Consider the following 13210-nt stretch of genomic DNA (forward strand, 5'->3'; position numbering starts at 1 on the left):
TTATTCTTTTCCTGTCCCGAACTCCTCGTCACACGTGCAGTCTCCAAGAACTGCATTGCTTATATTCCTAGCAACGTGCTACGAATAAAACCAATGGTAGCCATAAGCAGTGCACAAGAAGACACAGGAAGATTTAAATCAATGTCTTTCCTACCACACGTGGGAAGCCAATCGTCAGAGATAGGACAGCAAACACAAAGTAAAAGTGATTTTTCGCCCTCCACCAAAGATAACAGATTCTTGGGTTGCGTTAAGTGTGATTTGATGCCGATAAAGATGATATGATGCTCCGGAAGGCTGTGTTTACAGGATCCCCTGCAGCTGCGGCCTTTCATACATCGGACAGACGACTCTGACAGTCCGTGAGAGATGTGCGTAACACCGTAGACACTCCTGCCTCTTAAAGCCAAATAAATCGACGATGGCGCAGGACTGTATTGATACTGGACATTCTATGTTATACGAAAACATCGAAATTTTAGCGTCTACTTCATCTTTCTGGGACTCGCTGGTTAAAGACGCGATTGAAATTCGCTCTGATGACTTCAGCTTGTATAGGTCATGAAATCCGATGCTTTCTGTAACAAACTTACAAATACGTCGCGAAGTGTAAATGACAGTGATACATCGACATCCCGGAGTGCGTATGCGTACTTCTTGGCCTTCAGTCAACGTGTCTGGACGCCTATGTATCTGTGGCCGCGATCCGCGATATTATAAGGACGGAGAGTACTGGAGCGTCAGTCTTTCGGCTCGCTCTGAAGATGATCGAATGATACGCAACCGACATATATGGAGAAGCTGAATTTATGCAGCTACACACCCAAAATTTAATGAAGCAATCATTTGCTTCGCAGAAAAATGAAGATGCGCATTTTTACTTTTGTTACAAATGTCTGCATCTTGTAGTTCATGTATTTTCTCTGCTGTTCTAAAACATTTCCTTTTTTTATTTATTTTAGATTGATTAGAGCTGTCAGATAGCTGCAGAATATACACTTCGCATTTGTTTCACGTTACTTCTTATCTGATCACCGATCACGTCTGTGTTTATTTCCGTGTTTGTGTCTCTGTAAGGGTCCTCCAATGATTCGTGTTCAGGTCTCTGTCTGTGTTCTGGAAATATATAAACACGTAATTGCTGTTCTGGGACATTCATCCTTCGCAAGAATGCTCAAAACCGAGACATCTCATCAGGAAGATCAAGGCCGATTTTCTTCCTTATCTTTCCCCTCCTATGCTGTTCCTTCGTCTCGAACAACATCATCGTCGGTGGGGTATCAAATTCCGACGTTATTTCCTTCTTCTCTTCCTGACTCTTATCGTGGACCAGTGTCTCTCCCACCCTCAGACTATTGGGAAGTGTTGGCTGCCGCCTCCTTGAGTTGGGTAACTGCCGCTTGCAGCTTGCCGGAGCCAGCGGACCTCTCCCAAGCGACGGAGGCGCCGTGTCGCGCCAGCCACCTGTTGCAGCGCGCGTGCTCTCACTCCGATATTTGCGAAGGGAACAGCACGCGAGGCAGCGCGCACCGCCGGCCTGGCAGGCAGCCTCGCAAGAACCCTGCAGCTCACGGCTAAAACCATAACTACACGCTGGCGAGCCACAAACGCTAATCACATCCACACGCAACGTCTTCCGATCTCAGTAGATATGGGTAAAGAATACTTTCGCCTCGACGTTGAACCTCATCTACAGCGGAGCAAATGTAAGCGAACACAATCGAACGAGCATTCGCAGACAATTCGCCAGCATTCGGTATCATTCACTTGTATCCATGTACAGGCGTTTATGCCACAGAGAACGGAAAGGAACTCGAGAGGGCGAGCATCGAAGCTTATCAACCCTACGGTCTACGTTAAAAGCGGTGGCTCGTTTTTATTTTCCAGGTTACTGTTACTTGCTGTAGGGGCTGTGATTTTTGATATTTTTTGCCTAAATCAGCAAGGCAAAACAGAGGCCACTACTTGCACCACATCAAGTGGATTTAATGCTAACGTACTCTCACTGAGCCGTGAACACTTGCCAGTTTATCAGTGGGAAATAGTTCAACATGATTACTACTGTTATTGGTGCCATGCGAGCAATGGTCGTGCCAGGCGCGCGATATGGAATCTTTATACTATCGTTAGTGCCCCGAGACCTGCACGACCGTATAGCAACCGTTATAGTTCCGCATTATTCTGTTACACTAGAGGTGAGTTCACGTAAGGAAAGAGAGAGAATGTAAGATTTACGGACTCATTTATTAAACAGTTGAGAATCGAACAATAATACAATGGGGGTGGGGGGAAGAAAGATTCGAGTTCAGCAGCCTGCCCCAACGTACGTTCATAACACGCCACGATAGCAGGAGGAAAGGGATTTTAGTAACGATCGCCGTATTATCAGATAGAATCCCATTTAGTAAAGGAAGGGGTTGCAGGCGTGCAACGACCAACACCAGGAATTAGCCAAAGACTAAGAGGATGTTACTGTGCGTGAATCGCTCGGTAGCCTCCTGTACTAAAACAATAAAATCCGCAAGACGCGATTGACAATGACCTATCAGATTCCCTCTGGGCCGCAGGGCGCGAATCTACAGTGTACGTCGGCTCTCATGCATATCCTGGAAGCAGCATCCCCGGTCTCAGGCACGGTCACACTAGAACTGAACTACTGCCCCTTTATCCACCACCCATCCGCGGAGGGCGGTTGGCGCCCGCCCGCGAAAAACGGGCGCGCACTTCAACTGGCCAATCACAGGGCCGGAATTTTACAGGGAGGCGACTCGCGACGCTAAAATTGAGCATAAATAGCGTTTACAAGGTCACCCATCAATGTGAGACAAACTGTAAAAATCGTCAAATAAATCAGGCAACCCATGCAAATTATTAACATTGCCTGAATTATTATTTTACCGAATACCACAATGCTGGAATTAGAAATATGGAATGCGAGCACTGAATGGTGAATGAAGTGCACGCCTTTCAACGAGTTGTTGTATTTTTTGCGCTAAATTCATTGATACACACGTTTCACTCAGGAAACACTATTTATGATCGAAATGTAAAAACTGTGATGTTCAGGATTATTTCGTATGACGAGCGTTCTGTTGGTGTCGGAGCAAATAAAGCAACAAAGCAAAAGAAACATGCAGGCTGCAACAAAACGAAGAACCTCAATTAAAAATAATGTCGTATGCGAGATGATTAAAATATAACATGAACCGCAAAAGTACAAACACACTTCCCTGGAGTACAAGGACAGTCTAACGTAATATGGATCATCCTCCCTACCAAGGAATCCTCAATTCCGTCACAAATTTCGCTTGATGCCTCATACAATCTTACCTTCGATGATTAGAATGGGTTATCATTAGCTTGAAGATAGGACCAAAACCTCGGTGTGCGGTGGACCGCGCTCTATAGCCGTCCCAACGTTAAATTCGAAGTAATCTAGGGCGTTTCAAAAGTTCAAAAATGGTTCAAATGGCTCTGAGCACTATGGGACTCAACTGCTGACGTCATTAGTCCCCTATAACTTAGAAATAGTTAAACCTAACTAACCAAAGGACGTCACACACATCCATGCCGGAGGCAGGATTCGAACCTACGACCGTAGCGGCCTCGCGGATTTCAAAAGTAAATGGCGTGATTTCAGATAGCTTTCTCACTAATGCAGGCAATAAAAAAAATCTTCGGTACAGCATGCTCCGAAAATGATTGATTGCAGCCAACAAAAGAGTGATACTCATTGAACTGATTTTCTTCCAGCACGTAGTTGCCTTTTACAAAAGATGTCCAAAATGCCTACGTCCTCATGTTGATTAATTGGGTTTCTGGCGGTTATTCGCGTCTTTCCTGCACGATGTCTCAACTGCGTGACTCGCAGTCTTCTTCAGGTGCTGTCCGATAGTGATTCCAGTGTGGAACGAATCCGGTAGTTATGCCTACGTTGTGCTAGGCGTTCCCTCTGCCGCCCGCGCCGCGTCTGGCTCTCGATGCGTGATGTGTACCGACCAATAGCAACGGCTGTAGCGTTTCATTCTACTCGCGGCTGTTCCGATTATGATCAAATCGTCTCTCGAGACTCAGAAGGGCGTCCTCATATCCCTTCCCTGTTGTCTGAGGTGCCATTTCATGTACGTCCTCAGTTACACGTACTGGGCTGTCATCTCTAATTCCATTCTTATACTTGTATCCCTTGGGGTCTGGATGTTGTCTACGTTGCGCCTTCAGAAGATCGAGTGCTCGGTTCCAGGCCGAGCTCAGCTGGAAACCGATGTCCCGGTTAATTAGATTCTCCGCAACCTTAGTCTCAATAGATTCTTTGATGACGCTGTCCCAGTATCTCGATATTTGTGTTAAAATCTTGGCATCATTATATTCCATAGAATGATTGAGTTCTAAACAATGTTTGGCAATCGTTGACTTGGTTGTCTGTCTCAGTCTGGTGTGCCTTTGGTGCTTTTTGCACCTGATGTCAATGGTCCTGGTCGTCTGGACGATGTGTCCCATGCCACATTGACATGGTACGTGGTAAACGCCCGGTTTCTGTAGACGCAGGTCATCCTTCACACTCCTTATCAGAGCCTTAATCTTGTTGGGGGAATGGAACACGCTTTTAATGTTATGTTTGAGGAGAATTCTGCTAATTTTGGCAGATATCGGCCCAACATATGGCAAATCTGTAACCTTTTGCGTTTCTCCTTGTGTCTCTTCAGGAACCTCTCGTGGGGAAACAGGGCGCAGCGCCTTTTGAAGATCTCGAGAAGAGTACCCATTTTTTAAAACGCGGATTGTAGATGTTCTCTGTCGCCAAATTATCCGGATCTGACAGAGTTCGTGCCCGATGTACCACTGTTCAGAGTACACCGTTTTTCTGTGTCGGGTGGTGGCAACTGCTGGCCTGCAGGTACAAGTCGGTGTGAGTGGGTTTGCGGTACACACCTTCCTCCTAACTAGTACATCTAGGATAGAGTGCAGACCTTCCTTCTCCAGTTCCATGGTGAATTTAATGTTAGGGTGGCGTGAGTTTAGGTGGTCCAAGAAAACGTCGTGGATCCTGATGCAGTTTGGAATTCCCGTGTGATGGTCTGGATAGATGTATGGCTGACCCTCTTCAACTGTCGGCGGTCTCTGTCAGTCAACAGGTGAAGTCGGCCTGTACGCTCTTATGCCGTACGTGTCCCCTCACGCTTCTACGTCACTATCACATAAGAAACAGTGGACCTATGGATGTTTAGTAGTGTGGAAGTATGACACAAGTGACACCCAATCACCTAACCACTTTCGAAGTCCGTGAGCTCCGCGGAGCGCCCGATTCTGCTCTCTCACGATGTCTGATGACTACTGAGGTCGCTGATATGGAGTACCTGGCAGTAGGTGGCAGCACAGTACACCTAATATGAAAAACGTTTGTTTTTGGGAGTTTCCGGATTCTCTTGATCACGCATTGTATTTGTCAAAATACAAGTACAGAAATACAGCAGCAATATTTTAACTTATATAACTGTAGTCAACAAAAACCATTTCTCATTTTTTACATTTTTTAAAATGAATATAACGAAATTGTATTCTTGACAGAAGTCGTTCGGAGTTGACCACTGTATCTTAGACTATCGATTTATGGGATCAGATGTTGCAAAGTGTCCTGCAAAACTGCATGTGGTGTTCAAGAAGATATGGCAGCATCGTCGACAGGTCCTTACTGTTCTGTAATTGATAAAGATGGCCGGTATTTCAGATGAAGTACGTCATGGCATATTTCTGCCAACGGATTTCTTCTATTAAATACAATGACATTTCTCCATTCTTCTGTTTCGGGGTAAGAATTTTTAATAGCTACTTGAAATGGATGAGCCGCTTTTTACTCTTTGATGATGGTGCGTTTGGAGATCAGACACGCATGAATTGACAAGTTTCAGCAGCATCTTTAAAATCAAAGAAGTCAGCTGCATCATTGAATGGGTCCATAGCTTTAGCAGACAGATTTGCTAGGGAAGTACTGCTTGGCACAAAGACCACGCACATCCCAGTAATGAGTATTTGACTTGTTTTCTCCACATCGACAATTCATCCATCCCGCGAATTGATAACGTCGATGATTTTTCCCGTTATCGACATTGGTATTGACAAGATATCAGATCCCGTAGTTCCAAGACTTCCGAGAATGTTTTAATTCTAAATTTAAAGTCTCATAATAAATGACAAAAGAAATTGTTTTCATGTGCTGTAATTACGAATTAACAATTTTAGGAATTTTTCCTTTCCTTGTACTGTGAAACCGTGATTCTTCCAAATCTCGTGTTTCCAGGTCATCGGGAAGTACTCTATATTTTTCAATGGGTGAGATTGCAAGTATCAAAATACGACATAAATGGCAGTCTCTTCTGATTGCACTGACTTAGAAGCTTAACTTTATTGCCCCGCCAAGGGACCATAGACCTTAGTATGTGACGTAAATTTCAATTTGATAAGTCTAACGGTTCACGAGAAAAAACGGGCCGTAACAGACGGACGGACAGTCAGTCAGTCAGTCAGTCAGATAACAAACTACTAAAGAAATTTTCGCGTACGTTAACTACAAATTAACGGTTTTAGGACATAGTCCTTCATTTTCACTGTGAAACCTTGCTTCGTGCTTAGTTCAATGATTCTAGGGCAACGGGAAATTCCCTATAGGTTTTGTTGAGTGAGTGTGTGAGTATCAAAATATGTGACGTAAGTAGCCATATCCATTGATTTCATTGATTCAGAAGCTTAAATTTATTATACCGCCAAAGGCCTAGCGACATCTGCCAGTTCCTGAGAAAAAGGGTTTTTAACAGTCTGATATATACAGGGTGTTACAAAAAGGTACGGCCAAACTATCAGGAAACATTCCTCACACACAAATAAAGAAAAGATTTTATTTGGAGATGTGTCCGAAAACGCTTAATTTCCATGTTAGAGCTCATTTTAGTTTCGTCAGTGTGCACTGTACTTCCTCGATTCACCGCCAGTTGGCCCAATTGAAGGAAGGTAATGTTGACTTCGGTGCTTGTGTTGCAATGCGACTCATTGCTCTACAGTACTAGCATCAAGCACATCAGAACGTTGCATCAACAGGTTAGTGTTCATCACGAACGTGGTTTTGCAGTCAGTGCGATGTTTACCAAAGCGGAGTTGGCAGATGCCCATTTGATGGATTAGCACGGGGCAATAGCCGTGGCGCGGTACGTTTGTATCGAGACATTTCCAGAACGAAGGTGTCCCGACAGGAAGACGTTCGAAGCAATTGATCGGCGTCATAGGGAGCACGGAAGATTTCAGCCTATGACTCGCGACTGGGAAAGACGTAGAACGACGAGGACACTTGCAGTGGACGAGGCAATTCTTCGTGCAGTTGACGATAACCCTAATGTCAGCGTCAGAGAAGTTGCTGCTGTACAAGGTAACGTTGACCACGTCACTGTATGGAGAGTGCTACGGGAGAACCAGTTGTTTCCGTACCATGTACAGCGTGTGCAGGCACTATCAGCAGCTGATTGGCCTCCACGGGTACACTTCTGCGAATGGTTCATCCAACAATGTGTCAATCCTCATTTCAGTGCAAATGTTCTCTTTACGGATAAGGCTTCATTTCAACGTGATCAAATTGTAAATTTGCACAATCAACATGTGTGGGCTGACGAGAATCCGCAAACAATTGTGCAATCACGTCATCAACACAGATTTTCTGTGAACATTTGGGCAGGCATTGTTGGTGATGTCTTGATTGGGCCCCATGTTCTTCCACCTACGCTCAATGGAGCACGTTATCATGATTTCATACGGGATACTCTACATGTTCTGCTAGAACATGTGACTTTACAAGTACGAAACAACATGTGGTTCATGCCCGATGGAGCTCCTTCACATTTCAGTCGAAGTGTTCGTACGCCTCTCAACAACAGATTCGGTGACCGATGGATTGGTAGAGGCGGACCAATTCCATGGCCTCCACGTTCTCCTGACCTTAAGCCTCTTGACTTTCATTTATGGGGGCATTTGAAAGCTCTTGTCTACGCAACCCCGGTACCAAATGTAGAGACGCCATTCTCCAGGGGTGCATCAGCGCATCAGGGATTCCATGCGACGGAGTGTGGATGCATGTATCCTCGCTAACGGAGGACATTTTGAACATTTCCTGTAACAAAGTGTTTGAAGTCACGCTGGTACGTTCTATTGCTGTGTGTTTCCATTCCATGATTTGAAGAGAAGTAATAAAATGGGCTCTAGCATGGAAATTAAGTGTTTCCGGACACATGTCCACATAACATATTTTCTTTCTTTTGTGTGTGAGGAATGTTTCCTGAACGTTTGGCCGTACCTTTTTGCAACACCCTGTGTAGACAGGCAGACAGACAGCAGAGTGAGTCCTTACCGATCTAGGTATGGAACCCTAAAAAAGTGGTGCATAGAACTTTCACATTTTCACCCTTCAGTTGTGGTACAGGCGAATTGTTTAGTTAGTGTAAGAATTACATGACACGAACGGAGAACTAATGGGTGAGCTCGTGTGTTCGCCGGACTGTCCGCAGGTGCCACCACGAGGCGGCACGGGCACGGGGGAGGACGTGTCGGAGGCTGCGCCGCCCCCGCGGCTGCACCGGCGCAGCACTCGCGGCTCCCGCCACAAGCGCAAGAGCACCAGCAGCGGCGGCGGCGGTGGCGGCGCGACGTCGGGGGCGGCGCCGGGGGCGGCGTCTGCGGCTTCCAAGGGCAGGGCGGCGGCGGTGGCGGCGGCGGCCGTGGGGTCCCCCGCGCCCGACCTGCGCGTCGACTACTTCTCGGAAGACGGCGCGGCCCCCGTACTGCCGCCGCCGCACCTGGACGCCAGCCAGACGCCCACCGCCGACGTCGACGTCAGCGTCAGCGCCGCCGCCGCCGGCGGTGGGGCGGCGGCGGCGGGGGGCGGCGCTATAAGTAGCGGCGCGGCGGCGCCCGTGGTGAACACTACGGCCAACCCGCTGCAGGCGATCGTGGCCGGCCGGCACCCCAACCAGCAGCCCACGGCCATCGTAGTGCAGCCCGGAGCCAGCCCAGGCGTCGCCACGGTGTTGCTCAAGGACGCGCGCGCCCAGCGCGAGGAGAACATGAAGCAGCTGCTCGACGTCGCCAACAACCTCACGCTGCAGGAGCTGCACGACTTCGAGATGAGGTACGGCTCGCGTGGCGTGTGTGCTAGAGTGCCGGCGACTGCACCGTCACCCCTGCGGACGGTTTACCAGTATCCCAGCGTCCCAAAGCCGCAGTTACTGCCTTTTTTCCAGTTTGTGGTAGGGTTCGCTACCAGTGAATAGCAATTACTTTTATTCTGTAGGCGCAAGTCCTCCCTGGCATCGCGCTACAAAGCGTCGAATGTTAGCCACGTACACTCCTCAATTATCGCATGGTACGCAGATCACTACCCAGTTGAAGGGGGTCCCAAAAGTAATGTACCCAACTGAGCAACGAGAAAATTGTTTTGATAATGGTATCGCAACTGAAATGTTTATTTATGAAAAAAAAATTAGCCACATGTCGATCATTTAAGTTTTGACAGTAAATAAACCATAGTACAACATGTTGCCTGGTTCTGAAGCTCTCTTGTCTAAGTTCGCGAACTACAGTGCTAATGACATCTCTGAAGGCAACAAGTGTCCGTACTTCAGTCCTGTAGACACAGTCTTTCTGAAAACTCCGAAGAAGAAAAAAATCAGAGACCGCGAGATCCAGCGGCCAGCTAATAAGATTCATAGGAAAAAACGTACTGTAACTCATCTCCGAAGTAAATGGCTTATAAGGCGTCTGTTCGACCGATTCTTGAGGTTCGTTCATCAATCTGCGGTATTTGCCAGCTGGAACAGATAAGACAGAAGTGTCACTTTTCGTCACAGGATAGTTTAGTCGGCGGAAGAGCATCACAGAGATGCTCAACGAACTCCAATGGCAGACGTTGCAAGAGAGGCGTTTTAAATCACGGAGAGGTTTCTTAATGAAATTTCGAGGGAGTACTTCCAGGGAAGAGTCGGATAACATATTAGTGAGTCCCACCTACATCTCACGAAATGACCACTACGAGAAAATCAGACAGAGCTAATACTAGGAAAGGGCCAAACACAAGATGCGACATTATCCCACACCAAACTTTAGCACGTTGCTTGTGGAGAGCTCGTTCGTGTATAATTTTTGGCTGTTCTGTAACCCAAAGTGGCAATTCTGTTTGTTAAAGCCACTGACATCAAAATGAGCTTCGTCGCTCTTCGTAAGTTTCTTGTGAAAACTGGGTTCTTCTGCCAATTAGATAAATTGATATGCAAGCTTCGTCGCTCATAACTTTCTTGTGAAAACTGGATTCTTCTGCCAATATGAGAAATTCATATGCAGGCAGCAGTCTTTTTGCCAAGTCAGTGGGCAGTTTTCTTTGGAGAATGTGAATTTCATAGGGAGACGTGCGTGCGTTATCTGTGGCCAACCCGGTCCTTACCGCTCACTAGTGAGCGTTCCAGCTTTCATGGTAAGCGGTCGACTGCTAGGTCGTTAAAGGTTAAACGTACTTTCATTACGTTTACATAATAGTCTGACATAAAGTATTTGGTGATCATTATTAAATGCTTTAACTTGCTGCATTTTGCCTTTATAAATCTTATAAACTTAAAGTTACTTCCTTGCTCTGTGAATCATCATCACGATGGAAATGGTGGGCGGTTACAAAATTATACTCCTAACGCAGATACAAAACTGAGCGGCAGGTAAAAAAGATTTATTACCCCTGCTGTAGGGGACCTGCCAAAAATCGTGTGTAACGAGCATTTGACTGTGTCATGTTCTGGAGACAAACGATGAGATGACTTCTTTCATTGATGCGCGGGCTTTGTCAGTCCTCCCTGGGTTCCGCGAGAATTTTTGACGTACCTCGTCTGAGTCAATCTGCAATATTACCAGTTTCACGGAACTCACGCATTTTCGTAATATGTGTTTTGATGACGCAGTACGAACATTAAATCTTCTTTTTTACGCCCGCTAGGCTTGTACAACACTTTGCCCGTGTGTGAAGTACAGTTCAACTGTAGCAGTACGGTCCTCATTACTCCATTTATTCGCAATTAATGTTAAGTGTCACAGCAAAAACCTGCAAGAATGGAAAAGTCTATAATTAATATATTAACCGTTTTATTTGCATTTCAAATGCGTAAGCTAATTTTGGGACACACTGAACCTGGGAACTGATCGTCTGTACGGATCTCGTGCGTATCTGTACATTGCTGTAGCTCCCAGTCCTCTGTTTCTTCACTGCTGCACTCAGACATACGGCGATGCTGTTCCAAACGGAAACAGTTTAAGAGTAAGGTAATACGCTGTGAGAAATATTGAAAATTGCGCGTATATAACGAGGGAAGCACGGCCTATAGATATTGGTGGGGTTAGAACTACCCAGTTTAGGTAGCAGTTTGGTCGTGGTTGTGAAATTTTAGTAAAATATTGAAATTCGGCCCAACGACATTTGAGAGAGCATCGAATACAAAGTAAGACGGCAGTTGTTTAGTCCGATGGTTATACTGTGTCTTTAAAATGTTAAAGTATTGGACTTTCTCAAAAATTTGTGTATATTTTAAAAATATAATAGTTCCACCGCCAAAACCTGCTAAAAAGAGTTCTTCATTACAACCGGTTTCAATGCTCAGGTCATCACCAAGTAAGTATACTAAAGTCATTTAAAACACATTGCGCTATAATATTACAGCTTTGTCGTGCAACAGTATAAAATCCATCACAGATCAGCAAACCAGATAAACAGTGACTGGACTAAAATTTGTTTTCACATGGGACTCGCTTTCAGAAACATAATTTTCCTTCTTTTAGCCACACATGTTTCACTGAAGTTAGAGCACAATTTTCTTTCTACTGAATAACAGCAAAATCTCTCATTACTGTCTGTTCATATATAAATTTCAGTTTGAAAAAAAAGTATCCGCATATTTGAGAACAGACAATATTTTTTATAAATACGTTGTTACCACATGCCGAGGTTTTTCCTGGTTTTCTGAGCTATGCATTACACCTGTTTCCTCTCACAGTTTGTCGTCTGCAACCATAGAGAACGTAATGTAGAACTTTCATTGTCACTGTTTACAAAACGGTTTACTGTCACCGTTTTCATACGTTCCACTCTCAACAAAGCGCGAGGAAAAAACAAATATCTGTATATTTTCGTCCGAGCTCTGATTTCTCTTAATTTATTATTATGATCGTTTCTCCCTATGTAGTTCGGCGTCAACACAATATTTTCGCATTCGGAGGAGAAAGTTGCTAACTGAAATTTCGTAAAAATATACCGTCGCAACGAGAAACGTCTTTGCTTTAATGATTTCCATCCAGCATCATGTCCGAGGCACAGTCTCCCCTATTTCTCGATAATACAAAACGTGCTGCCCTTCTTTGACCTTTGTCGATGAGCTCCGTAAATCCTATCTGGCATGGATCCCACATCGCGCAGCAGTACTCCAAAAGAAGACGGACGTGCGTAGTGTAGGCCGTCTCTTTAGCAGATCTGTTGCATCGTCTAAGTGTTCTGTCTATAAAGCGCAGTCTTTGGTTAGCCTTCATCACACAACATTTTCTATGTGTTCTTTCCAATTTAAGTTGCTATTAATTGTAATTCCTAGGTATTTAGTTGAATATGATTGATTTATCGTGTAAACGAAGTTTTAGGGATTCCTTTTAGCACTCATGTGGGTGACGTCACACTTTTCATTATTTTGGGTGAATTGGCAATTTTCACACTATACAGATATCTTTTCTACGTCGTTTTGCAATTTGTTTTGATCTTCTGATGATTTTGCTGGGCGGTAAAGGGCAGAGTTATCTGCAACACAACCTTAGCCTGCTGCTCATATTGGCTTCTAAAATACCAACATATCGAAGCTGTTCGATGCAACTCTCACAAATTCTTGAGAAAGTCGTCTTTAAAGTTTTCCGAACATCCTTACTTCGCTAAAACTAGGACGATTTTTCAAAGCGCCATGTGTGTGTGCGGTAGAGTGCTCGCCTGCCGTGTGGGCGGCCCGAATTCGATCCTAAGCAGTTGCAAGTGTCCGAACAAACGTGATATCCTACGAGCATTTCTGTGAAGTGCAAAATACATGAAGATGAAGAAAAATAGTCTGTACTTTTCTATCTGAACAATCTTTTATAGAAGGACGGTAATTAACAATTTATATTTTCA

General features: G+C 45.1%; 2 protein-coding genes across 2 annotated transcripts in view; one reads left to right on the top strand and one right to left on the bottom strand.

Annotated features, from left to right (window-relative positions):
• Positions 1-1352: 1352 nt before the first annotated feature.
• On the bottom strand, positions 1353-9100 carry LOC126278864 (uncharacterized). Its single transcript, XM_049979139.1, has 3 exons — positions 8832-9100; positions 8499-8774; positions 1353-1464 (listed from the first exon to the last, which is right to left on the bottom strand). The coding sequence occupies exons 1-3, from the start codon at positions 9098-9100 to the stop codon at positions 1353-1355; spliced, it is 657 nt and encodes a 218-aa protein (XP_049835096.1).
• LOC126278382 (GTP-binding protein Rit2) overlaps positions 8960-13210 on the top strand; it is a 138481-nt gene continuing 134230 nt past the window's right edge. Inside the window, exon 1 of the mRNA XM_049978462.1 lies at positions 8960-9163. Within this exon, the coding sequence (XP_049834419.1) occupies positions 9099-9163 (65 nt within the window). The 5' untranslated portion in view covers positions 8960-9098. The remainder of the gene's footprint in view (positions 9164-13210) is intronic.

Source organism: Schistocerca gregaria, chromosome 6, assembly GCF_023897955.1.
Source record: "Schistocerca gregaria isolate iqSchGreg1 chromosome 6, iqSchGreg1.2, whole genome shotgun sequence".
Classification (NCBI taxonomy): domain Eukaryota; kingdom Metazoa; phylum Arthropoda; class Insecta; order Orthoptera; family Acrididae; genus Schistocerca; species Schistocerca gregaria.